The 27,373-nt window shown below is 43.5% G+C and overlaps 2 protein-coding genes across 6 annotated transcripts in view; both read right to left on the reverse strand.

Annotated features, from left to right (window-relative positions):
- Nucleotides 1–710: 710 nt before the first annotated feature.
- SAP30L (SAP30 like) lies at nucleotides 711–11,279 on the reverse strand. Of its 5 annotated transcripts, none has more exons than XR_006170222.1 (5): nucleotides 11,094–11,279; nucleotides 9,377–9,499; nucleotides 7,668–7,766; nucleotides 5,191–5,750; nucleotides 711–4,666 (listed from the first exon to the last, which is right to left on the reverse strand). XR_006170222.1 is itself a non-coding variant. In XM_042826515.1 (5 exons), the coding sequence occupies exons 1-4, from the start codon at nucleotides 11,277–11,279 to the stop codon at nucleotides 5,622–5,624; spliced, it is 537 nt and encodes a 178-aa protein (XP_042682449.1). In that variant the 3' UTR covers nucleotides 711–2,247; nucleotides 5,577–5,621. The 5 variants fall into 5 exon arrangements, 3 of the variants coding, with proteins under 3 accessions (XP_042682449.1, XP_042682448.1, XP_042682447.1); XR_006170221.1 differs by having other exon boundaries at nucleotides 711–2,247; nucleotides 4,507–5,750; XM_042826515.1 differs by having other exon boundaries at nucleotides 711–2,247; nucleotides 5,577–5,750.
- A 3,194-nt stretch (nucleotides 11,280–14,473) lies between these two features.
- The window catches only part of GALNT10 (polypeptide N-acetylgalactosaminyltransferase 10), an 82,143-nt gene continuing 69,243 nt past the window's right edge, over nucleotides 14,474–27,373 (reverse strand). Inside the window, exons 8-12 of the mRNA XM_042826352.1 lie at nucleotides 25,801–25,908; nucleotides 23,693–23,914; nucleotides 22,867–22,983; nucleotides 20,904–21,056; nucleotides 14,474–20,131 (exon numbers count right to left, since the gene is read on the reverse strand). Of these exons, the coding sequence (XP_042682286.1) occupies nucleotides 19,964–20,131; nucleotides 20,904–21,056; nucleotides 22,867–22,983; nucleotides 23,693–23,914; nucleotides 25,801–25,908 (768 nt within the window). The 3' untranslated portion in view covers nucleotides 14,474–19,963. The remainder of the gene's footprint in view (nucleotides 20,132–20,903; nucleotides 21,057–22,866; nucleotides 22,984–23,692; nucleotides 23,915–25,800; nucleotides 25,909–27,373) is intronic.

A 27,373-nucleotide genomic window follows, 5' to 3' on the forward strand; every position in this document is an offset into this window, starting at 1 on the left:
CTGCCATGCATGCAAAAAGATCCTGAATCTTTCCTCAGGCTTCCAGACGTCCCCAAACACAGGCAGTGAGGACACAAGGACTTTTGTGGAGTGCCAGCTCAGTTCCTCCCAGCCTAACGGACTGCCTTTAGCTAAGAGATTAGATTCAAACAATTACTGATCACTGATTTTGCTGCACATCAGAGTCATTTAACTCGACAATGAAAAAATCAGGTAATATATTTTGAGCTCTCAGCATTCTATCATTCCTCTCTGTGATAGTCCAGGTGTCTGAAAAGCTATGCTATGTCTTTCCTGGCTAAAAATCAAGGCTAAAACATACCTCAGACAGTACCAGCAGAGACTTAGGAGATGCCACGACAGGCTTCAGGAGAACAAGTATTCCAGCCACAACTTCTGCCATAACTCAATTCTTACTGAAGCAAAACACAGGAGTTGTGTTTGCTTACAAGGATGATGGTCAGGAAGAAGAGCAATACAGGAAAATGAAATGAACCAGAGCTCTCCATGGAAGGCAATCTCTCTGCTTAGCTAATTCACACTGTGACGTTACATGTTAGCGTTGCTCTGGAGCAGCACCCACCTCAGCAGCTGGGCAGTGAATCAGAAACACCTGCCACAAAACATCCATGCAAAGCAAAGTGCCATTGTTTCTGGAGCTGAAAATGCTAAGAGAAGAAAAGCAAATACAAAAGGGAATGTAGGCCTTGTTGCTAGATAGATCATTTATTAAAGTGAAATTCAGCATTTCATCTCTGTCAGACAGTATAGATTTATAGTCTTATACACAGTGGAAGCAGGACATTTCCTACACCTCAGAGAAATGAGTTCTACAATTTTGCTATAAGTTACTAAGTAGCTTTAACAATACACAGCTATATTACACAGTTAAAAATACAAGGTGTCCAAAACATTTGGCATAATATCAGCACAACACATGGAGGCCAGAAACAGAAGAGAGAACACAGTTTTCCTCTCCCAGTAAGCCACTGAAAGACTCCAAGCCATTCTGTGAGTTACCTGCTGTTCACCTCCCCTGCACCCAGTGCTGGGCAGGACAGGAACCAACCCAACTCTGCCAGGATGCAGCTGGGAGATGCTGGAGGTGTACAGCATGGCCTGCAGAGATGCTTGTGAGGGAAGTTTGGGTTTAAGGCAGAAGCCCCCCACTACTCCCCACATTTTCTTCAACCATTTCATGCATTTCTAACAGACGTGCTCACAGCCAAGTCAAAAACACGAGATCAGGGACAGCTGTGAGAAGTGCAAGGAGCATCTTACATCGTAACTGTTTGCGCTTTGGAAGTGGAAAATGAGATCTCCCCTAACTTGGTAAGCTAGAGATGGCTAAAGGACATCAGTGACAAGAGGGGTGAGGCATCAATAACATTCCTTCACCTTTAGGACTCTGCAGTCGACGCTGTGGGCAGTGCAAGGACTCCTTGTGGTAGGGAGACCACCTCCTATTACCCACTCTGTTAAACTGTAGAAGCAAAGTGACGCTAGTGCTCTAGGGAAGTATAATGATCTGCCAATTTAAATAAACAGTCCTCCAGCAGACCATTTCTCTTCCCTCCAACTGCAGTTACTGCTGAAGATCTCCCATTGGTATTTACATTTGGCTCAACCAAAAGACGTAAAGTGCACAGCTCCCCCTCCTTCCCCTCTCATAAAACATCCATTACTAGAGTTAACACAGAAAGAGTCTTCCCCCACCTTGCTAACTGTGGAAGCGTGTTTTGCTCAGCCTTTCCATGGGCTGTGTCCTGTTGTTTTTTCTTTTCTCCTTGCCATCACGATGTGCTTGAAAGCATGCATTTACTATGGATTATTTTGGCTCACGATCTTCTTGTACGTAAGATCAACTTTAAAATGTCAGACAACATGTTTAGATCAAACTTTGTACACCATGGAATCTGGTGGTTTACAGCCACACTTCTGAGGAAAACTGGGACACCAGAGTTTTGGGGCCAAGCAGTACAAGCCTGTCCTCTCTGCTTTTTAGTCTGAACATCTAAAGTGCCTGTCAAAAGAAACATCAGCTTTTAACGCAATTGCTTACTTCAGGTTGATATACAATACTCTTTGTGAGGCAAAGTGTTACAAAAATTGCATTCTAACCCAGCCTCCTTGGAAATGCACGCACTTCTCAGCCACCAGATTGTTGCTGACCTCACTCTTCACGTTTCAAACTCCCTTGAGTGGAGCTCAAGCCAACAGCTACCAGTAATTATTTCTTCTTCTTCCCTTAAAGAGAGCAGAGGGTGAGCACACATGATAAAATTAACTCTGGTAGAGATGTTTCTGCATTATTTGGATTTCATATTAATGGATTTGGATCTGATCAGAGGTCTAATGAAGTAGATGCAGCTCTTCAACAAGGATTGAATTAGGCTATGGAATTGAGTTAGGCTAGGTAATGGCTGGAGGGCTTCAAAGACAGTTCTCTACCCCTGGGTGAACATCTCCTATGCAGGCTTGTAAGAAATAAGCTTCCACTCTATTATAAATGGAAAATGACATACAGTCATCCCCCATGCCCCAAGGCTTGTGCTCCATGGTTCAAAGCTAGACAGAATTTAAGGCCCAACTGTGAAAAGCAAAATGCAAAAGAGGCAAAAAAACAACCACCACCACCCACCAGATGTCATACCAGCCAAAGCCATCTGGGTCTTCTGCCTTTCCAACAAGTCTCATCTAAAAGTGCTACGAAAACCTCATGGCTTCATAAGTGTGAGGTTCAAACACATTTACTTTGAAATTAAAAAAAAAAAAAAAAAAAAAAGAGTTGGAAAGTTTTTTAATTGGCATGCAGCATAAGGAATCAGATACACAGAATGGTATTGTACAGAATGACAATTGCATTGTTGCGTTCTCTGGTTATTAGACACTAAATGCTTTTCAAGAATCACAGGCACCCTGAACATGGATATTGCTACTGAATTGACGTGTGAGTTCAGTTTATAGCGTGGCAGCCAGAAAGTGGCCAACCCTTCCAACAAGACATCAGCTTTCATTTGCTCAAGGCGTTTTGCTCTAGCTAAGTTGAGAACAAGGCAATAAGGCATTCGCAAGGATTTATAAGGCTATGGGGTCTGACAGCCAAAGATTCTTTTGGGGTTTTTGTTTGTTTGGTTGTTTTTTGGTATCTTGCCCCTAAGTCTTCCACCTTATAAACAACTGCTAATGGCTGGTAAACATCACTTCATCATCACATATCACTATTATTATTAGTTTTCCAAAGAAGTATAATTGCTTAAGAGCGAAACCAAGGATCACATTTTACATCAATTGACTATTTTCAGAAAAAAAAATAAAATAAAACAAATTCCTGGATACCACCTCTGCAAAAAGCATTCCAGTGAATACACCTGAACAGATGGAACCTGCCACCATATTTCCTCAAAAAGAATCATTTTGCTGCTGGCTGCTAAAACACCCCAACAGATGTATTTAGTCCTAGAAATAAAACAAATAACAAAAAACCCCAAACAAACTATACTTTTTTTTTTTTTTTTTTTAATACAGTTTTGGTCTACAAGTCACGCTGAGGCGTAACTCTCAACTCAGAAACTCATTTTCTCTTAATAATATCCTCTGACTACGTGAGCACTTTGAATATTAACACGCAGTCAGAGAAAATACCCTTCTAGCTATCCGTCCTGAATGAGAGAAGCCAGATCTCATTGACTGATGTGGGAGCTGCTCCATCCTTCCAGTAAGGATCACCATAAGTCAGAAATTTTGAGACATTCACAAAATACCAGTACTTGACATTCTCTCCTCATTCTCTGAGCACTTCTCCTATTCCATGTTCTTCGGTTTCACACCGATCTGAACGAGGAAATGCTGAAATCACCACGCTCCCAAAACTTCACAACTGGGGCACGTAGCATAACAGGTTATTTCTGGCTATGACACAGAACTTATACATGCTGAAGCTCATTTAACATCTCCTTAGACTTTCAGCACACCATTCAAAGCTGATGTGGACACCTTGCTTTAAATTGTGACTTGATTTTGAGAGACCTTGGGAGAGCTTCACTCGTGCCTTACAAAACATCTGATGCAGTGTCAAGCTGGGACTGCGACCGTGTGTTCTGTTCTTCAACACAGCATCGTCTAGATTCGGGTGACTAAAATGCTAGCCAATGTTTTCAACTGTTGAGTTCAGTGCTTAAGGCTTGTTGAGAATATACTCTGTGTGTGGAGTCTTGGCATCTTGCGACAGAACGGAGACAATGGTTAGGACAGCATGAACACAGAGCGGTGCTTTACAGCAGATCCCCTTGTATAGAACTTGAGGTCACTGGAGAGCAGGCAGACGTGACCAACAATTTCATCAGCCAAATTCCTTTAGCCAAAATAACTACTGCGTGGTTTATAAGGACACGTTGGCTTTAAATAACAAAACCAGAGACATTTCTGTCTACAGCACTGTTTGTGAGCACCAGCAATCCACCCTCCAGGTCACAGAACTCTTAGGAAAGCACAAGTAACGCTCACAAGAGAAAAGGGCTTCCATACTTCTGCTCGTTCACAGAGACAGATGAAATGCACCACTCTCCAGCCAGTTCATCGCCTTGGTTACTGTGCTACATCCATTAGCTGAAGTCTGATTCACACCAAGCAGAGCACACTGACCCACACTGCAGTTTTGTGACACCTGTTAAAGACCAGCATCAGTATAAAAGTCATACTGCTTCTGATTGATACCTGATCTGGCATAGAGGTTAAGAGACGGATGTCTTAACAACCCACTGTTTCACCTGCTATCATTAAGTCTTGAATACAAGGGAAACACACAGAAGTGAAGTGAAAGAGCCTTTCTACCAACATGATCATTCCCAGCAAATTTGCCTTGATACCACATTCTGAGGAGCTGCAAAATTCCTTAAATGCTTATAGATAATTAAGAAGTGAGTTCTTAAATTAAAAAAAATAAAAAAAATGGAAAAAAGAGATTCCAGAAAGTTGTTTGGCTTCCATTTTGGGGGGAGGGAGGGAAAGGGAAGATGAAAAAAAAAAATAAAAAAAAAATCAATTTTCAGTCTAGTTGAGTCGTTCAGTGGAGTAGAGTTGGTGAGCTGGAGCATTCATAGAAGTTTGAGACTTGAAGCACTGCCTCAAGGCAAGACAGAGCACGTGTGTGTGGGGAGCAAGCTTCAGACAAACTGCTGAGCCACGCACCTCGACAATGCATTTCATCTCTGCTGCTATTCCAGTCCTGCATGAAAACAAACTGCACGGCGTTTGGTGAGACAGCTGAATTCAGGGGAAAAAAAACCCCATCCGTGACCTAAATTGCATTGAGATGTAGATTTCCAGAAAGGTTTTAGAACACTACGTTAACAGATTCCGCAGTCCTAAGTTTACTCTGTTTCCTTGTTATTGTCATTGCTTTATTCCAACGTGAGTTTTAAATGAGAAGTCTTCAGACAAATGGTGTGCACGTGTTCTCAAATATTCCTGATAAGAACTGTCTATACTTTTCCATCATCCAGATTTACTGCTTTAGAAAAAAAAAAAATTACAATATACTTCCAAAGTTTTTATATATCTAAAAAGCACAATACCACGTGTTCCTTCAAGATCTCTCCTATTCCAGGTCTTGTTACTCTTCATTCTAGTTGCTTGCTACTTTCTGATTTCTGGTCCAGCCTGCTCTTGTTGTTCTTCACCATATAGATGAAATAAGCCAGAGTCTCTTTCTCATTCACAGGAATATTCCTGAAGTGTCGACTGACAGTCTAGAACAACAACATACAAAAAGACAGAAATTTGGAAATTTAAAAGTAGAAATAATCAGCACTCCGGGTTCCCTGCGTTTTCCAAAAGCTGATTTTACAGTCGCTGAGCACAATACACTCCTAGGCAAACATGCACAATTCAAACTGTCAGTCCTCCTTTACCTCTCTCTGTCTCTCTCTTTACAGCTGGAACGTTCATACGAGCAGAACACAGTCTTGCTATGTCAGCAGTATTTGCAGCCAACCTACAAGCGGAATTTGAAAGCCAGAAAGTCCTCCTGCCAAAGCAGCATATTCTCATTTCATGCCGAGATTATTTGGAAGAGTAAAGTCTTCCTGCATCTCAGTATTTTAAGGTGGGGTGTCAGAAACACTGAAACACTTTGCTATGTGAACCAGATGTAGTAAAGTCTTAGATTCCAAGGGAAAATACACTGGGTAAGCTTTCACCAAAAGGAATCCCTGGGGATTTGCAATGGGAATGTCAGGGTTCAGTTAAGGCTACCCGTCTCAGATTTGAGTGTAAGCCCTGAACCACAGCTGCTTTCTTTTTCCCCTCAGAAAATGAATGTAGAAAACACTGGAGCTGGCCGAGACCTGCTTCTTATATTGAAGAAGCTCTTTTGGTTCTCAGTACAACTCCAGAGCTGGATATTGATGCAGGCTGAGCAATAAGTCACTCCAAGAAGATTTATGGAAGTTTGAATTTTCCTTACGGTGGGGTAGCAGCAGGAGTCTAAGAGCCTCAGGCAGCAGTGATTCAAGCATGGGAGCTGGACGAGGATCCAGCGTAGTGTCAAAGCTGCTCAGACTTCACAGGAAATCTGGGAAGTGTGTGACAACTTTAAGTTAGGCTCCCTTTAAGGTTATTTTCTGCTTGCACAGTAGGTTTTTTTTTTTTTCTCCTTTCCCCTCCTGGGCATATGCATGGTAAATTGCTTAAGTATGCAGTCCTTCATGGCAGGAGGCAACCAACAGACTGGTTACTTATAACATATAAATCTGATATACTAATGAGGACATACAATCTTACTCCTACGTGCACTACACTATATATTCTCTACGTTCATTCTCTAGCTGACACTGCAAGAAGAAGAAAGTGTTTTGCTGTCTTTTTAGGTTGTTCTTTAAAGTAATAGCAAAACTGTTCAGTCTTTGGGAAGACAGCTGTGAAAACTCCAGCTCACAAAAATAACCTCATTATCACTCAGTAACTGCTATAGTTCCTCTAAGTGTGGAGAAGACATTTCCTGGAGAATGCCTTCAGATCCCATTAGGAGAGAAAGAAGAGCAGATGCATGTCAAGCACAACTACCCTGACTAACAGAGTTGCAGGGAGTTATTTCTCAATAAATATGGTGTGAAAGAAACAGTAGAGTTTTTTCCTTAAGGAAAAAAACCCAACCCTTTACTAGAGAATCATAAGACACTGGGACAAGGGAGAGAAATAAGGAATCTGAAGTCACGGTCAATGATTTTGCCTTAAAAAAAAAATCAGCAATTTCAAGCAGTTCAGGTGGCTGCAAGGAAATAAAAAATAGGGGCACTTAAGGTAACTATTAATGGGGAAGTTTTAATTTCAGAAAAACAGCCATCTTCAGCTAACACTCAGGCCAGTCAAAACTATGTTTTCCTAAAGGTAACAGACTGTGTCTATAAGTACAGAAGTAAAGGAAGCAGGAAAAAGCAAGTTACTAAAACATGCTTTTAAGAACAACCTCCCATGATTCCCATGACCACCCCTGGTGAAAGAAAGCACGCAGCTTTCTGTTCACACCATCTCCCAGATCTGCCATGGAGCACATGCTGCAGGTTAGTCACTACAAGTATTAGCATCCAAGAAAGGGGCACTCCAGCATAGGAGCAAAAAAGCATTTTAATAACAAGAGAGAATACTAACACCTCGTTATCACTTACTTCTGCCAGCTGAGCCTTGTTGAGTCCAGGCCTGGTCTGCAGCTTATAATGTCTCTTGTAACGTCGCAGAGTATTCACTTGGAGCTGGAACAAGTCAACCTGGAAGTGAAACAGAGCGCAGGGGATGAGTGCTGACTTTAGCATCTATTAAGCATAGATGCAGAGTGATTTAAAAATATCTACTTCCTCATCAACAGAGCTGCTCCCTGCTCGCATTCAGAACAACGTCAGCTTGCCTTACAGACAAATCTAAATCTATTTTATACTTGTTAATGCTAAAAGACTAAAACAGCCTCAGGGAAATAAGGAATTTCGTTCTGGTTCACATGCTGTCAACAGAATTGCTGGCCAATTTCTACTATCAATTACACCTCCGCAAGCTCTGAGCAAAAGGAAACCTTTTGTTCCCATAAGGTTTAAAAAGCTCACATCCGAAATTCCAGTTTTGCAGGCACTGAACAAATGCCTTGTGACATAAGACAGAGCTCAGAGATAAAACATAGTTCAAACATATCAATGGGGAGTGCACTGCTTACAAGCAGGTTGCAGGATGAAGATCATGTGAGAAATGCCACGTTTCAGAGACAGAGAAGTTCTGCATATTTCCTTCCCCTCCTCCCCCCCCCCCAAAAAAAAAAAAGAAAAAAATGACATAAAGACCAACATGCTGCACAGTTCCATGTGTGGTAACATGACGAGCATCTCTCAGTTTTAAAACAGCACACAGCATACACAAGCTATAGCACCAACATCCCTGGATGCCAGCTGGGCTTTCAGCAGCTGTTAAGGTAACCGATGTGATGTCAGTATTGTGAAGTTCCAACAGAAAACCAGATGGAACAGAAGCACAAACAGCTACAACAAAGGTTCACGTATCCTCAAAAGGAAAAACAAATCTCAGTGCTTCTTCCAGACCTCCAAGCAGGTGTGTGGATTGCTGGCATAATGCCTTTTCCTCTGAGGAGAAACGCTCCTTGCCAGCACGGGAGGCACATCCAGCAGAGGGCTCTGCTGACACGGCCAGAACTCAGGGCCTCCATCACGATTACCTTTGCACAACTTCATGCAGTGCTAACAGCGCCAGAATCATCAAAAAGCAAACACTGCATACAGCTGGACAAAGGGGCGATTCTATCATTTTGTAACGCAGAAATAAATCTGTCTACCTCCTGAAAATAAATTAATGCTACCAATACAGTCCATAACTTGAACGTAATTTTTAAGCAGCTAGAAGTATGACATACAAAGGTCTGCAGAAGCCTAAAACCTCTGGTTCTCACCAGTCATACAGAGATGGATTTGATACTCTACAGTCTTTGTGAAATGATGCACGCTAGCTAACAAAGAACCACATCAGGACCCCAGTCCCCTCTGTAAATACAGTTTGCTTAGCTTCAAAAAAAGGAAGTAAGGTTTTCTTATCTAAAAAAGGTAAAGCAACCTAGCAGCTCCCTGTTTGGAAATGGTACGTACACAGAGCTGTGCAGTTAAATTATTACTTTTTTTATAGCAAGCTTTACAAGACCAGAAAATTGCTACGGGGATGACGAAGAAAACCAGGATATCACACATCAGCTAAGTCTTGGAAATAAAAAAATCAGAGCAACTTCACAGTAGTTTTTGTGGTGCTGGGAATATTCCAGTGAAATTTCACCAGGCCCAACACTGGTTAAGGTTAAGGAACCTACAAGCTCTTGGCAGCTACTGACCTCCGGGACGTCCGTCTCGTGCTCAGGAGAGTCGCCTCCATCATCACTTGTCTTCCTTTTCCGTTTGTTTCGGACACTTTGAATAAAATTCTTGTGAAAATCACATATATACAGATGTCTCACCTAAAAAGCAGAAGTGGTAAAAAAAAAAAAGCAATCAAAACAGGCAGTGTAAAAATGGCATCCAGCAGTATTACAGAGTACCTGCTTACTTCCTCGTGGCTAACGCTAAGAAATTTCTAATCTTAAAGCCCAGGCACGGAAGATTGCTTACACTACAAACACTAAAAACAAGGAAAATGAAGGACTCAAGAGCTCCAGCTGAACCTCTGCAGATAACATATTTCTTCTTTATGGTTGTAATCACATGTCAGAAAAAAAACAACAGTGGACTGTCCAGAGGAAATGCATCTGCTTTAGGAATTATTGCCAGGGTGCTACCAAGAAAAATGTTGCTCTGTTCCAGCCTTGCAAACTTTCTGTTTTGAACAGTACATGAGATTATTAATTTAGGCAAAACAGAAATTGGCTAATTATCTCAGTTAAAAGAGGCAAACTAACAGCAAACATATCCCTTTGCCATAGCTTATCTCGCCACAGACCCTGGATTTTAACTGAAGTTATCTGACAAGAAGTGGCACACGTACGAAAAAGGACCACAAATGATCAAAATTATTTGATACCAATAAGATATCTTCAAGTGATGCACACACCCTGCATGCCGAACTCCTTCAAGCAGCACACTTCATACTCCCCATTTCATTCATCTGATTTCCTCTTTTTATCTCTGAAACCCTTAACCTAGCAATGAAGACTTACCTTCTAGAACGAGGTGCCTGCACCACCAAACCAACCCACTGCACCCTGTGACCAGCAGAAACAACATTTCATTCCTAAAACCCCAGAGATCCCCTTCTTTCCATCACGTTTTGTATCTTGGATGTGTAAAAGGGACGTAAGCAACAGAAGAAGCTGCCAAATGAAGGACTCGAAACTTCACCTTCTTTACTTTTCAGTGCTTTCAATCTGAGATCAGATAAGAAAAGCAGGCAGAGCAGACTTCCGGCAACAGCCTCACTTCTGAGAAAAGCCCTCCGCAGCCCCCACCACTGCTCTGCTCTATGCATTCTCTGCCCAGCAAGCCCGTTTCTATCTTGAGCTGACAGCTGTCACTTCGTGGCACAAAGCAGTCAGCAGCAAACCAAGCTGCTCAGTGCCAACCAGCCAACACATGTGCAAGCGCCCTATTTAAAAGGCACCTCACATTCTGAGCTTGATGCAATGGTTTATTTTTAAGTAACCCGCTCCACTATCGCGTTCGCTGAATCACAGAACGGCACGGGCTGGAAGAGACCTTAACGATCGCCTCGTTCCCACCCGCTGGCAGGGCTGCCACCCACGAGGTCAGGCTGCCCATTCATTCTCCTTAATTAACCGAGTCGGTTACGCTTAACTTGAGATAACAATCCGCACCGTTTATCTCACCTAGCAGCACGAGCGTGTTCCAGCACGAAACCCGCATTAAAACAGCAGGGCAGCCTCCAAAGCGCAGAGCCGCCCGTCCGCCCAACCCGAACGACCCCGCCGCCCTCCGCTCCGCTCCGCGACTCGGTGCCGCCCGCATTCCGCGCCTGCTGCCGAGCACCGAGCCCGGCTCCGCACCCCGCAGCGCCCGGGGATCTCCAGGAAGGCGCGACCTCCTGAGGCCGCGACTCACGCTTTTGTCGATGTCCAGCTTCAGCTTCTTCTGCGAGATGCTCTTCTGGATCCTCTTGCTGAAGGACGCGTTGCCCGCGGGCCGCGCGCAGCGATCACCGTCGTCGATGAGGCAGCAGCTCTGGCCGTAAAAGGGGGCGGCGGGCGGCCCGTCCCGGCTGTCCTCCTCGGTGCTGAACCCATTCATCGCCCACCCGCCCGCCCCTCGGCCCCGAGCGCGGAGCCGACCGCCGCGGAGGGAGCCGCCGCCCCGCCGCCGCCTCTCAGCGAGCGGCCCTCGGGGGGACCCCGCCGCCCGCCGGGGCCCCCCACGCCTGCAGGGGTCCCCTCGCGGGGGGGATCCCCCGAAGCGGCCCGGGAAGGACCGCCCGCCGCCGCTCGCTACCGGCGGTGCCCGCGGAGGCCGGGCCGCGCCGGGCTCAGAAGCGCCGTCGCCCCCCGAGAAAGCCGGGACCCCGCTCGCACCGCTCTCACACACACACAAAACCGCCTCCCCGGCGGCGGAAGTCCCGCCCCCCCCGCCTGAAAGCACGGCGTTGATTTGGTGGGCCAGGCCCGGGGGCGGGGCGTAGCCCCGCCGCTCTATGATCCTATTGGGGGATAGCGCCGTCCGTCTGCAGCTACAGCGAGGCTCCGCCCCTCTCCCGCTCTCGCACGGCAGCCGGAAGGCCGGGAAGAGGGGGGCGCGCGCCGTTGCCAGGGCACCGCGGAGGCCCCCCCAATGCAGCGGCCTCCCCTCAGCGCCGGGCTCGCGTCCCTCACGGCAGTGCATGGAGGAAGGCCTTGCGAAACCCGGCGGCTCCCCAGGTCGGCCCTTGCCTGGGCGCTGGGCTAATTAAACACCGCAAAAAAAAAAACCAAAAAACCAAAAAAACAACAACAAAAAAACCCACCTCCCACCAAAACAAACAAACAAACAAAAAACCCACCACCACAACAAAAAAACACCAAAAAACACCAAGAAAAAGAAAATTTGGGGCTGAACGTGCATTGCTGCCCTAGTAAATAACTCTGACGCTTTCTGGGCATCACCCGACACTGAGGTTCCTGAGGAGATTATTAAATACATATAATTTCTAAGTACACAACAGAGAGAGAGGGAAGCGTGTTCCTGAGGCAGGCTGACTGGAAACATGCACAAAGAAATGAATGTTGGTAAAGGTGTCACTTTGGAAGCGCCGTTACCTGCGGGCCAGCAGGCAGCAAACACAGCAAACACTGCCAGTGGGCACGGGAAGCGGAAAGTCATCCCATCGTCCTGAGGAGGCTTCGTGTACAACCAGAGAAACAACGTGCTATAGGATAACGTATTTCTGCAAAGCCTGAACTCATACAGATGGAAAAAAGCGCTTTAGTGCAGGATGAGCTGGGCTGAAATTGCCCATGTGAAATACCTCAAAGGCCCACACAGCAACACTGACACTTGTGGCCTCTTCTTCTTCCAAGACAGCCCAAAAGTACTAAAACACACATGTTCCAGGCAGCCCTTGCATCACGAACTGTGTCAGAATAAATCTCGAGGGCAGGGCTCAGTCTCACTACACTTCCTCCATAGTTCTCTCTTGGCTTTTGTTGCCAATGAGTAATTTGTTTGTCCCTACAGCTACTGGAGCACCTCAGTGCACTCTCCTGGGGACAGCAGGCCCAGACCCATCCACTCCAAGGGCGAGGGGTGGAAACAGCTTCACCTTGCAGCCCAACAAGTGGACAAGGAAGAGGAAAGAAACTTAGAGGAGCAAAAAGCCCCCGCTGATAAAAGCTCCCATCCCGATTGCTTGGGAGCCTGCCTGAAGCAGTATGCTGGTACATACCAAGGTACATACCAAGGAAATGGGAAGCACAGAGGAGTGACAGTACATCTGTGGTCTTAGATTTCCTGATAGCACCCTACTTTTATCTTAGTGATACAAATAAAACTCGAATCAGGCAAGACTGCCTCAGCATTTGAGAAACTCACAACACAGACTGCAGGGACAGAAGATGAGAGCAGCAAGCAATCGGATAAAAGAGAACTTAATGGTAACAGCCAGGGCTTCCTCCTGTCCCAGCAGCAAGGAGATGCTGCAGGTGCTCCTTGAATGCCTCCATGCGAAGTTGGCTGGAGAAAGAGGCACGGGTTGGTATTTACCATCCCACTGCATTTCATTTCTGTAAATGTCATGTAAACCCTGATCCCAGTGCAGATGAAACAAATTATCTTTTTTCAAGTTGTCTTGCAATATCTATTAACGGGGAAAAAAAAAACAAAAACAAGTTTCTCTTGTTGCTGTTTGCTATTTCAATGCTAGCTCCTGCCAGCTGAGGGTAATGCAGTGACACATCTTTTCAGTCTTCCATAAAAAAGAATGTGGAGGTCTTCATATAATTACAGTCTATTTCAGCTTATTTATCTTCATGGGAACCTGAAGATTTCACAGCCTGCTAGACCAGAACTAGCTTGCTGTAAAATAAACTGCTTCACAGAGCCATTCTTTATTAGGTATCTATCACTAACCTGATCTAATAATTCTTTGTGGGAACTGCAATGAAGTGAGAAACAATGTTTCATACACCCATCAGCACCGAGGCAGCTTTAGTGCCTTTGAAGCAGAGATAGCCTGCTCACCCGAGTCAGCCTCTAATGAAATTAAGGAAACCCGCACAGGCCCTTAAATCTTACCTGGAACAGCACTACCTTCTAAAGATAGGTCTGCAGTATAGCTGTCATCTGGAAGTTGCTGTTTTAATGGCATCATTCACGGTTCTTGAGGCAGAAATACTATTCCCCAAAGAGTACGTGCCGCAAAAGATGTCCTGAGATGGCCTTTTTTTCACCTCCAGCCAGAAATCAGAGTATTCCCATTCACTCTGTGTTGGAGGCCCATAGGATCACAGCACTAGTGGTGCTACAGATTCCCTCCCTCATCACCATTTCTGTGATGGCATATACTGAGTTGAAGGTGACACTGCTATGGTGCTTAAACTCCCACAGCTATAGGCATGCACTGCCCACTGAAATGCTTCCATGGCCAAGAATCACAGCGCAGTCTTCCCCTAGGAGTCTGCCTTGCAGTCATCTGCTGTTCCCAAAGGAAGAGCCTTTCCATACCTTCACACCTGCATTTTCACACAATATTGCTGCCCCCCTTCGTTTTATTGCACTGTTTTTCAGTTTTACCCCATGGAGACATATAAAAATGAGCTTTGGGAAGGCACAAAAGAAATGGTGACATCTCTGGATGTTTCCCAGTGGGGCTGGAGGAGAGCACTGTGTCTTGTGTCAGGAATCCTATGGTACAGAAACACCAGACCAGGTAATGAAGCTATTTCTAAGAAGCAGAGAGAAAGAAAATCAATCACCAGAGCAAAGCAGTCACGGACAGTCATTTCTGCATACACAGATTCAGAAAACACATTAAAAATTTATTTTAAATATATTATAAAAGGAAGTCCATTCAACTTTAAAAACACTAGGCATTCTATCAATGATTCCCAGTTTATGAAAGCTACTACATTAAAGTGCTACAAGTCCTTTACCACCCCCAGATATTAGGCTGTTGGTCCTAATATGCACAGAAATAAATATACACTAATTCAAGAGGCACCATCCAGTTTTACAGATAAAATGCATGCAGTACAAGGTATAGACAAACTTAAATCTTATCACCACGATTCTGAAGAATATCTTTTAAAACCAATTCTCTTCACCACCCTACAGAGTAAAGCTATTTGTTGCTTTTATCACAAGGGTAAATACTTTCATCTCTTAGCTTGATCAGGTCATCTTTTTTTTTCTTAACTTCTCTTGTAGTTGAAGGTCTCATTTGCTTGCTCTCTAATTAGGATTAAAACTTTTTTCCAAGAGTTGAACTAGTAGCTTTGAGACCACAGGATCCAGTGTCGTTACATAAGACTGCTGGAATCCCTAAAGTCCTTTGGGTAATACAGAGGTATCAAGAAAGCTCAAATGCAGTGAGCATAATCAGCTAGCAGAAGCAGAATTTAAAAAAAAAAATAGCCATAGAGTTTTAATGAGGATTTCTGTAATATATCATTGCCTACTTTCATGCACAGATCTCCAAGTTAAAGTGTGACACTACAAAGGAGCTAGCTGAACACCTACTAAGGTAGAAAAATCAAGCACTTACAGCTAAATCTTACACTGTTAGGAAACTCCAGCACACAGACTCACCTTGCTTAGGTGACTCGAGCCTATTGCTTGATGCACTGAGAATTGGAGCAGGACCTCCTAGTGCTCCTGACTCTCAGCCTGGCTCCCCTCTTACTGTCTATAACCTTTGACAGGCCTTTCAAACCGATCTTCACAGATCCTGAAGTAACCTAAAGTTCTTCATCATTTTTGGCAATAGTTTGCTAACTATTTAAGAAGCTTGTCACGCTAACTAACTGTTAAAACAAATCTACCTTGCTGCTTCTCAGGCAAGGACCCCTTAGGCACTATCAGGCTCCTTTGTTGCAAGTGCTTAGAAACACAGTAGGTGAGTATGAACTTGAACCACAGCAGTTGGGAACAGACAGCACACTTGGATCCCCTGCTAGCAAAGCCAGACTGTTTCACACAATTTTAACAGCACTCTTTTGACTGAAAGAAAACATTACAGGCTGACTGCTAGAGGCTGTCAGTTCTCTCCAGTCAAAACTATTCAAGTGTCTGTTCCTATCTTGAAAGAATTTAAAATAAAGGTTACTCCCTTTTCACACCCAGCAGTTATGCAATTGCCCAATACAACTTTTAGTAGATCTCCCTCATCTCCCCTCAGTGATGCAAGTCAGTAGAGCTACTGCAACGATCCTTATATCGTCTGCAATACTGGCTGCTTGTTTGACTTCAGTGCAGCAGGGAGGAGGAAAGTTTGCTGCCTGGAAATTTTCAGTAAAGGAAAGCGAAGTTCTGTGCACAGACGTTACAGTAAAACAAACCAGGAAGAAAGTTAAGGGGAGAAATTGCTTTCTTGCTACTTCTGTATTAGATTTGAACGTATCCTTTCAAAGTTTCTTAGCGATTGAAAGTATCAACTTTCTGTAAGACACTGCTGCTACAGATCTGATCATTTTTATTTGTGATTTCCTATTTGGATACTCAGAACATGAAAGGTAGGACCTCACATGCCAGTGAAACTCATTAGCCTTCACCATGAACACCCAAAAGCTATCAAGAAAACCTCTGGTCTAGCTTTATTCATTAGTGATAATGTCCACCCTACCCACCCCCAAGTCATTAATGACATCAATTTAACAGAGGAAACCCAGGAGCTTCTGAATTACTGTCACCCACACAAATTTTGCACTTACACATTAAAAAGAATGCACACACACAAATTCTGCATGAGTCAAGCTTTCTCATACACCCTCATCCCCCCGGCCCCTTCCCCTCTCCTCTTGTCCAGCAAGGCACTAGGAAATGGTTCAAGTTTAAGCATTTGCTGTACATTTACATTTAAAAAGGCACATCTTTATTTTAAGGATGCTGTATTCCCCTTTCAGTAAGGCTCACTCTTTCTTCTACTACAACGTGAAAAACAAAGTTATATGCTGAGGCATGAAAAAGGACACCTTGCATGCTTAAAGTCCTCAAACATTACTCTGTAGGCCTTGGAGGTTAGCACCTGTATGAAACAACAAGAGCTTCAAGAGCAAATCAAAGTATAATTACATATCATCACACATCCAAGGATCTCACTCTGGTCTGGGATTCTGATATTTTAAAGCAGCAGAATTTACGCAACCATGGAGTGAGGATTTGATTGAATATTTTAAGGAGAAAAAATGAAAAACATTTGGCATTGGATAATGACTGGTATTTAATCTCCAGTCTCGGCTTGCATGCAGATATGAAGATTTGCTTGTGTATTCATGCTTCAGCAATTTTGCTTACAAATAACCAGAAGTAATCGGAATAATCAACCAGTTTGCCCAGCAAAGGCCCAATTAAAGATGTAAATGGTGTAATACAGCTTCTATTTCTCAATCAGTGGATGGTTGACTATATTAAGTCTTCACATTAGTCAGCAAAGCCTCTAGGGTACTGAAACTTATAACTAATGTAAATAAATTAATAGCTCAAAGCCCAGTGAGCCAGTAAGAAATGTACAGAATTTGTGGGGCACTTACAAGTTCAGAACCCCAAATCTTTAGAATCTTTAGATCAACAATATTGAGAAGCACCCATAGGACCAGTCACCCTAAAGCTCCGGTTTCCACGTATTGCAATCGGTTCTTGAAGACAAAATGCCTCAACATCCCCATGTCTTTTGATGCATACTGCTACTATCTGTCCTTTCTCACTCAATTAAGATCACTCTGTGGTAAAAGACCTGCTCATTACTGTAGTTCTTTCTGAAGCAAGCGTCCAGTAGGGCAAGCAGCTAGGACTCCAAAGCTCTCTTCACAAAGTGAGTCCAAGTACAAAGCAAGCCATGCATTTTAGAAACAGAAACAAACCCTCTTGTTAGAAAACAAAAACACACAAAGCTGCAAGCAGAACGCCCTACAGTCCACGTACATCACTTGCTGATTGTGTCGCAATTATTAAGAAAATGAAAATTGCACTGATCATGGACAAACAGCTTCTTGTTCCACAGGTATTAAAACATTCATAAAGACATTTATTCAGGCCGTCTAGTGATCCACAGTCAGCACTACTAGACTAACGGGAGCATTAATAACTTAAGGAAAGCAAGTCAGACACAAAGCACTGGAAAGCGGTGCTCTCTCCCACAGGGGCGAAAACATATTCCAATGACAGACATATTGCAGATACTGAGAACATATGATGTCAACTCTGACTGACATTGGTCTCACTTCCATAGAATAGTGCTGCAGAACTGTCTCAAGGAAGTCTAGATCTTCTTTCCTTTCTTCACTCCCCAAATGTTAGACACGAATACATTTGGCAACCCCACACCCAGCTGCAGTGCAGTGCCCACTTTTCCCCTGCTCTGAGGCTGCCTGTACCAGGTGAATTAGTAGAGCAGGTCAGATACAGCCTCAGTTGTGAGGACACAAAAGGTGGAAATGATTTTGAACCTCAGAGTTAGCATAACAGACGTTAGAGCTACAGAGGCAGCTAGTTCTGTCCTAGTCTGCTCCCAACTTACAGACACAGCTCTGTATGACCTCAAATATATCTAAAACACAGGTAATGATCCCACAGTTGGCAACAGGAGAAAAGGCTTCTTCTGGAGCTCTGCAAAGGTGAGAGCCAACTCCCTCACTTAACAGAAGAGAAAGATATGCCAGAACAGAGCTTTCAAGGAGGTCACGTCCATTAACCATGTTTCTCAAGAGACCCAGAGTGCTGTACTGCACCTATCCTGAATACTTGCTGACTTTCACTCTCCCACAGCTGGTTGCACGCTACTTCCCCCTTTAACATTACTAAATGCACAGCTGGACAAACTGTGGAACTGAACAATTATTGGAAAGGGCTGATTTTATTCCTTTAGGCAGCATCTTCATTCACTTTTTTTTCTTTTTACCATGAAATGCAACTGCTGCCTTCAGAATAAGACAGCTGATTTATTGTTTTTGCAACAATTTTAAACCAGCACGTTTGTTGTGTTTTTGTTTTTTTTTAAACACTCAGCTCAGACTTCATACTAATAGTTCTCCATTCATTCTTCAGTGCCAGCACTTTTTTCCAGCTTGAGGGATGAGACAGTTCTGGTTGTGTCTGGTAGATCCTGTAGGCAGACTAGAAGGGTATTACCTTGCACTGCTAACTGACTACACAAGGAACAGGGTATCAGCTGGCCCCTTGATTCCACATCTCTACTTAAGCAGCAGGTTTCCAGTCACTAGAAACTGTACAGTTCTGTGGATGTTGGGAAAGAAAGGGAGAGTGCATTCCCACAGGCCTAGAACACCACTGACCACAGGACTCATGATTAGAATAAAGTACAAATGGATAAAAACTAATGGCTAATCCCAGCCCTGACTTAATTATTCTGAATTAATCTGTTCACGCCAGTGAGTTAATCTCTAAAGGAAAAACAAAAGTTGCCTTCACATTTAACTCTAAGAAACCCTAGAGGTCTCCATGATAAAATGGTGCTGAACAGAAAGTGAGTTTGGTATCCAAAAATCTTAACTTGTAAGAACTGTGCTCACTTAAAAGCTCTGCTGATCTTTCACCTTGAGGATTCAACAGCGAGTGACAAACTGACTGCAAAACAAATGGACCAGAAACCCAGATTCCTCATCACCAATAACTGCAGCAATAACCCCAACACTCGGCTGCACTTCCTCTAGAGCTCTTTCCTTTATCAAAGCTATCATTTGGAAAGCAATAACAGTCAATCTGCTTGAAATATATTTTGGTTTCAGGAAAAAACAAAATTCATTTCATTTCACATTTTGATGGCCTATTTCTTTTTTATGCCTGTGACATCAGAGAATTTAATTTTGTGTCCAAGATTTTACTTAGATGGAATTTGAAAGATAAAGCACATATTCGGGAATGCTTCAGCAGGTGGTATAGCAGCTACATAAAGTACTGTATTTGAGGGTCCTAGAGAATAAAATCAGTTACCACCAGACCCACAAGGGAAATAGAGCAGTTAAAAAATAAAAATAAAATAGTTTGAATCACATTCAGACTCCTCTGAAAACAGAGTTTTTGTTCTCATCTCAGCACAGAAATGGCTCTGGCAAAGCCTTTAGAACTCCACCATTACCAGAAGAGAAGGATGCAGCATCTTCACAATAAAGACTGGCCCTGCTAGTTTACCTTCTCCTGAGATTCTCCCTTTTACCTTCATTAACTGTTAAAAAAAAAAAAAAAAAGGATTCTTAAAAAATTTTTGTAACCCTCCCCAGTAAAAACTATAATTGTAAAATATATATATAATATATATATATATTCTCAGTCTTTTAAAGATCAAGATTTCTGTTGAATTTTTCCAAGATGGTTGAGTTTGTATGTTCAAATATCCACTGCTGTGTTGGAGATGAAGGATTGCAGCTGTTCATAAAGATCTTTCGGTCACTCTCACTGCAGTCCATACAGCTGCTGCTTACTGGATGGTAGAGGGTCTTGTCCTGGAGAAGATACATTTTGTAATGTAGGTTACTAATGAGGTTGTAGGTTTCTAATGAGGTTGCTAAGCAGAGAAGCACAACTAATTTAAAACCAACCGAAACGAGACTTAAAAACCAAGGCAAGACACTTCATCACTTGAATGTATCCAAATAAGTTGTTCTGCGCTTTACTGTTTGACAAGTATTACCTCAATTTCCACCCCATGCAATGGTATTGGGAGCCCAATCCTAACAATCACACTGGGAAGCTCAGAACCTATTTCTGAAGGCAGGTTCTGCAGACTCCAGGCTCACATCCTGTTCCAGTCACTCTGCAGCACTGTGCATATGGACTGCAAGGACTCAGATATGGCATTTAATCAAGAACTTACTTACCTGCCTGAAACAAAAGCACTGCTTAGTAGGAAGATGAATAAATCCTTATCTACTTTTGGCATGACCTTCTAGTGTTTAGAACAAACCAATAAGCACAGCACAACTCTTTGCAAACAGGTTTTGCAAGGGCATTACATTATCTCACTTCCAGCAGCAGACAGGACTGCAAGGACAACATCCTTCTGCTTAGCAAGCCCTGGAGAAGAACTGCTTACCTTTTGTAACCAGTGAAGAAGGGCAGCAACCTCTTTCTAATCAAAGGTAATTAGTGGCACAACAACAACAGATGAAGAGTCAACCAAGACTTAGGTGGTGTCGTTTTAAGGAGATTTAGGTGACTATAGGCAATTTGACACCTTATACATGCACACACACACAGACACACACACTCACTCACTTTTCGGTATCTCCACAGCTGGTTCCCCTTCATCCCATGACAGTCATAGAGGGTCACAGGGCTGCTGTGGGAAATGGCATCAAAACAAAACTTCTTGGTGTGCTGAGGATCCCCAGGACGGATGTCTTCTCTCCAGCTAAATGTGAATACCTGCTAGGACAAACAGGACCCTCAGGATGGTACCAGACACAGTCCTTTCACCAGCAGAATGACATTCCCTTCTTTGTCCACAGGGTGGGGGTTGCTTCAAGAAAGCACAAAACTATCCTAGAGAAAAACTGCTTCCACCTTTGGGGACAGGGACTGCTAATGAGGGGAGTCTATAACAGCTACCATGTGGACTGCCACACAGCATGCTAAATGAGTCTGTGCAGCTGCAAACTGCCATGCTAGTTAGCTTGGATACTAATGGCAGACTTGAATGTCTCTGCATTGCAGACATACATCAAGGATTAAGTGAGCAGCTGACCAATTACAGCACTTCACAGCTAGCAAAAACAGGGAAGAGCTACAGGAGCTCTCAGTTAAGGCTGGCAGTAAATATTCAAGTCTACATACACAATCTGCAGTCACCTTGAGAATAGTTTGCCCCATGCCTTATGACACAAGAAAACAGGAGATTTACAGCTCCCCACCCCACTCCATTGAACTGTCACAAGGGTTAACAGCAGGGCAATGCTTCCTGGTGCTCCATATTGACCTTGCAATGATCTGTCAGCCTCCCTAGACCTCTTTGTTGGGGTGAAGTAAAAGAAGGGAAACAGGAAAGAAAAAGGGTTTTATCTCTAGTAACTAGGCATAACCTATCAATGCCTGGCCAAATCATAGCTTTAATAGAAGCTGCTGGATGCCAGCATATCCTTTGTATGCGGTGCTGCAGGAATATGGGCCAGCACACAATCCCTCATGGCCCTCATTGGGAAGGGGCTGTTTTGGGGCTCCTTTTAGAGCCAGGTAGGAACAGTCTTTTCCACAGAGAGATCTCATGGAGCACTAAGATAAACCAGTAATGAGTGGAGTGCTACTATTTGATGCAGTGTGGCCAAAAAAACTTCTGCACAAAGCAGCTTTGTTCCCATCTCCCTTTAGACCGCTCTTGTGGGAGAAATTACCATAATCATTGAGGTTCAAGGCTACACAAAAGTCCAAAACACATTCTCTTCCTAAACATAAGCCAACACTAATTGTTGAAGATCCTCCTGACACAACAGAGGCTTAGTTTTGGACTGTGTCTGAGTAAATTGGTTTCCAGTTTTCATGCATCAAAATTGATAGGCAGCAGCCCTCTATCTCCCACTGAAGCCATTGCCCTGAAGAATTACATATGGCCCAGTAATAAAGGCATTGTTTTCTTGATCTTTTCTCAGCCCAGTTGCTACAGTTTAGACAAACTAATATTTCCCTCCCTTCTCTTACAATAAAGCTGTCGTTTCTGGCACTTTATATGTTGAGAGGGTGAATCTATAGCCTGGACAGTTTCATCTCTCTCCAGCAGTGGTTTGGGTGTTTATAATGCATTTGCCTCCTGTCAGAAGGATGATAGTAAGTGGTTATTGAATGCTTCTGCAGGCTCATTAATATGCATGACGCTCCTCTATCACTTCTTTCAGCACAACCTTTGAAGTTAATATTCACTTTGTTACATATTACAGCTGCCTTGTTACTGGTTTCTTTTATTATTTTGGCACATTGTTTTCCTGTGCCGTCTTTTGTTCACCCTGAGAACTTCAAAGCAGAGGTAAAAGCTCTGCATGAAGGCTGCCAGACTGCAGACTCTGCCGCAAGCACGTCACATCCTGCTGCCAAGCCCATCAGAAGCAATGTGCACGTGAGCCTTGGGGTGCACAGCACTCTCCCTTCACCTGACAGTTCTACAGCAGCCTTGCTTCGCATTTACCTGTTGTTGCAACTCCTGCTCCCCAGATTTATTTAGGAGCAAATGAGTGATCAGAGGGACTATTACCTGCACGTTGTTCCATGCTGCCTCTCCTCTGTCCTTCACGCAGCTTTCCAGCCTCAGTGGGGATCCCAGAGATCCATGTTTAGTGTCCACACACAGCCCAGTTCCTACGTTGCGTATCTGAAATATTAAATTAGTGCTCAAATCTCCTCTTATCAAGTGACAGCCAACAGGAAAGAAAGCTTAAACTGCTTCAAATAACAGCAGCATTTGTATGAACACAGTTTTAAGATTTCTCACTTAACTACATATCTGAGCTGGCAGGTAACAGCTAGAAGAAAGTACAAACCCCAGATGGGACCCATCAGGAGACAGCTGTAAAATAACCTGCAGGTCACAGTGAAAACCATCAGCTCTACAAATGCAGAGCCCACTGTGTTGTTACGTGTAACAATTCAGTACCTCACCACTGGGGTGACTCTTTCAAAAACAAAAATGTCTTTCCTGGTTTTCAGACGTGGAAATGAAGGTGCAGAGTAGCTCAGAACAGTTGTACAGCCCTTTGGAAATATAAGATTCCTACTAGTGCTCAGCTGCCCCCTCCTTCCAGTTTACCCTACTGCCATGTTCTGCCTTTGTCTAGGAATGCAGCATGCAGACCAAACCAAGTCCCTTTTTTGTTTTGTTTGTATTTGCACACTAATAGAAGCTGCTGCTTAACTGCTTTCATCGATTAAACCTACGTAACAGTATGGGAATTCTGGCCTTTGAAACATATCAAGCAGGATCTTTAAATACTTGCTTAAATACTGGAGCACAGGGCTAAGGCAACTTTAACGTCCTAAATTGAACATGCTTGCCCACAGCAGGTTTCAGTGCACAAACTTGCCTCTCCCCAGGCAGCTGCAGGAGGCTCCACTGGTGGGTAAAACTTTGGCAAGTCCCACGCAACCTCACTCATGAACCACTTGAAGCTCTTGCAGTTGAGGTTGTTGCGGAGCTCCTTCTGAGCCGTGACGTCCCCTGCAGAAAGATGCCGGTACTCCGGTCTGCGCTGGTAGATGTACTCTGCATACTCGTCCATCCACACCTCAGCAACCCGCTTCAGATTCTGTGTGGGTAATTGCCATGTGTGAAAACGGAGGGGAGAAACACACGAGAACTCTCTGCACAAACTACTGACATTAGCATTCAGCACAGCTCTCCTGTTTTAGCTCAGAAAGGATTTTCATTCACATCCACTCTCTCTCTCCGGCTTTAGGACAAAGATTATTTTTATTATTCTCTAGTTCCAAGGGATTTTTAGAAAGATATTTTCAGCTGAGGTCAAAAAGAATCCTGGCACTTAGGCATTATATCCAGCGCCTTGTGGTTCAGAAAAACAACATTAATCAAAAGTTGTTTCGTTTTTTTTTTTCTTTTTTTGCAAAAAAGAAGCAAGTCAGAGAATGATGCTGGTAAATTCCACTGGCCATTCAAAGGTCCCTGACAAATCGTTCTTTCTTAAATATTCCCTGTCACATTTTATATTCACCTAAGAACCGGATTTGCACTACTCCCTGATAGAAAGCTTCATTTGCAGTATCCTTTCTTGCCACTCTTTTCTGGTTTCATGGCTTAAAAAACCATTTAAGAGAAACTCCAAGATGGAGTAGGAGTGCACCTCTTTCAGATGACCCTTAAGAACAGAAGCAAAGGGTTTATTTCCTGTCAGTGGCATGTTTCACACTGCTCTGCACAACAACCCCGCCAAAATAAAACCAACAGACACAGAAGAACATAACACAGACTTGAGCTGTTCGAACCAATCAACTGCTGGACCTTGGACTGAGCTCTGGCAACATGAGGCACTCTCCTGGTGCCACACAGCAGCCATGACTGCAGTGACCCCTCAGCATCGTCCAACTTACCTGAGGGCAGTCAGCCCTGCAGCGGTCAGATGCTGCCAAAAAAAACAAGGATGCTAAGAATGAGCAGTGCTCCCCTGCCCCAAGTTCAGCCTGCACAAGACAAAAGCAGGCGTTCATCTCAAGGTGACCTTAATAAGTCATAAGACATAGCCTTCCCTGCACCTGCCCACCAGTGCCTTCCAGCACTGTGAGGGTATACAAGAGTCAAATGCTGAATCAAAAGAAATACAGCTCCTTCCTGAAGGGATGGCACAGACAGGAGAGCGCTCTGCTCCTCTGATAGGTCATTTCAGGGCTAAGCAATAAATCCAAATCTCTAACTGGGGTGATGCTACTAAACTGAGAAACACTGCAGCACTTTGCAAGCCCTAAGACTGCAGAGCTGCAGGGTACTTTTTTGTAGTTTGTAGCTTTGAAGCCTTCCTGCTCCTATGATTTTTTTCTCCCACCAGAGGGCAATGCAATTCCTTCTCAGTTTGAGAAATTAATTGGACAAAACCAGCGCACAACAAGTAAAGGCTTTTTCCACTTTGGGCTACACTAGATTAAGAAATAAGATGTCACAAAACTTTGCATTGTGGAGAATTACAGTTTGTTCATTTAGTGGTTTGTGATGCTTGAAATGGAGAGGTCTTTTCAATCACCAAAACACAATCAGCATTCTGAAGCGTGCTGCTCTTTGAGAACACAACTAAAATGACTGAAGTATTATACAAATAAAGATGTTATCTTGTTTTTTAAATTGGTGATTCCATACCCTGTGCTTGACTCTCTCACCATGTAGCAGTGGATGGTATTTTAAGTGTAGCAGCTGTCTGCACATGAGTCTGCAGTTCCCCTAGACTCTCATCTTTTTTTTGTTAGGTGTCTGCTTCTGCAAAAACTGCCCAGTTTGACCCCTGTAAATGTACAGTTTGAGTATAAGAAGCCTAAATTTGCCTCTCCAAGTGTGGCATGGTCACACTGTGGTCAGACATCCCTCATAGCTTAAAAGGTAAAGAAAATGGAAGAACTTTGCTTTACAAAACCTCCCCACAAGCGGGTGTCTGATCATGTGCAGGATGGGGAGAACATCACTGCCACTTACTCTTGCCAGGCTGACTCCTGTGGGGACCTTGTAAGGAACGTATTTCCTGTATATATGACCAACTCGAGAGCAAGGGATGTCCTCCATACGACCCCCACACATCCATACCTGTGAAACAGCAGAGATACAGATTCAGTCTTGGTTATGTGGAGGGGAAAAAAAACAGGCTTCAAGTTACAAAGAAGCTTGATGCAGAACTTTATTTTTACCTTACAGTACATTCTTTGGAACACCCTCCCTCTTTGCTTTAGTCTCAAATCTTTTAACTACCTGCTTAGAGCCATGCAAGCCTTGATTTAGTGCAAGTTTTATCAAGCCCAATGGCTGACAAACAGTTTAATTTTGCATTCCTTTGAGAGAAGAACAGAAAGAAAAGTCCAAGCACACAGCACACTTTAAATTGCCACAGCAGTTTAAATGGACTGCCATATACGATCCTTGGGTAGGCTGCAGTGCCATCTCTACAGTACCAGTCCTGTCATATACAAAATGCTCCAGGGAATACATGGGTCTGCTTAGGTGTCAGAGGGCAGAAAAAAACCTGCTACTTTACCCTCTGGTTATCACTGCAAAGTCTGGGATATCACTTACATAGTTTTACTGCTGACAGGCAATCATTGGTTTTGCAGCCTTACAATTAAGCAGAAATCTCTTCCTGATGAAAACATAATTAGCCTTAAAAACATCCTCAGAAAGCTGATGAAACACACTGCTAGTTAAAGATGATTACACTGATGCTTGACTTGTGGCTACATTATGCCCAAAAGTTTCCTTCCCCATCTGGGAAGATCTCACTATATGCCAACAGTCTGCAACAACTTTCTATTATTCCTCACTTACAGCACGGATGGAGTCATTTTGCCCAAGCAACCAAAACCAAAGGTGTTTTCTGCAACACCTAATCTACTTTGTTAGGTTTAAGAAATATATTCCTACCTGCTTCCCAGAGATTCCTAATCAATAGTGAAAAGCATCCTTCTCTCTGCAAGACAAATGATGTTCTGAATTCCTGAAGCATGACATTGCCATGCCCTTCGCTTTGTCCCTAGACCTTACATTAATACCCCCAGGGCAGCAGTATTAAAGGCAGCCTGCTGGTGCTGCCAGCTGATGCAGAGCTCTTGATCTCTCCATTCACTGTGGCTAATTTGAGCCACTGCAGTTCACTGTACAACGAGCTTAGTCAACAGCTTCACATATAGCAGGCAATTCCATTAATATTCTATGGTGACGATATTAAATACTTAGCTTGGAAGAGAAATATTTGGCCAAGGCTGCTGCATAATTATTAACTCTGACACTAAAGTCCTCTGGTGTTTCAGCTTTGTCTACTGGCCCTAATAATTACAGTCATTTGCTGACTGTGTATAACTTAATGGGGGTTGGTTGCTCTCCATTAGTGGAATATTTTTCACAGGCAACTTCTAAAGTTCAAGGTACTTAATTACATGTCATTACAGTGAAAGAGAGACAAGAAGTTGACAAACACTCCTTTTACAGAATTTCATCCCTTTTGTCCCTGCTGTGTCTTGAGAGTCTGGTTAAGAAGAGATGAAGATGAAAAAGAAACTTC

The sequence above is a fragment of the Centrocercus urophasianus genome, unplaced genomic scaffold, assembly GCF_019232065.1.
Source record: "Centrocercus urophasianus isolate 14NV4802_14NV808 unplaced genomic scaffold, USGS_Curo_1.0 seq_26, whole genome shotgun sequence".
In the NCBI taxonomy this organism is placed as follows: domain Eukaryota; kingdom Metazoa; phylum Chordata; class Aves; order Galliformes; family Phasianidae; genus Centrocercus; species Centrocercus urophasianus.

Coding starts and splice junctions, on each gene's coding strand:
- SAP30L (XM_042826515.1), bottom strand. CDS start 11,279: ATGAATGGGTTCAGCACCGAGGAGGACAGCCGGGACGGGCCGCCCGCC. Junction 9,500..11,093: donor AGCTGGACATCGACAAAAGC/GTGAGTCGCGGC, acceptor TCTGCTTTTTAG/GTGAGACATCTGTATATATG. Junction 7,767..9,376: donor ACGAGACGGACGTCCCGGAG/GTCAGTAGCTGC, acceptor TTTCACTTCCAG/GTTGACTTGTTCCAGCTCCA.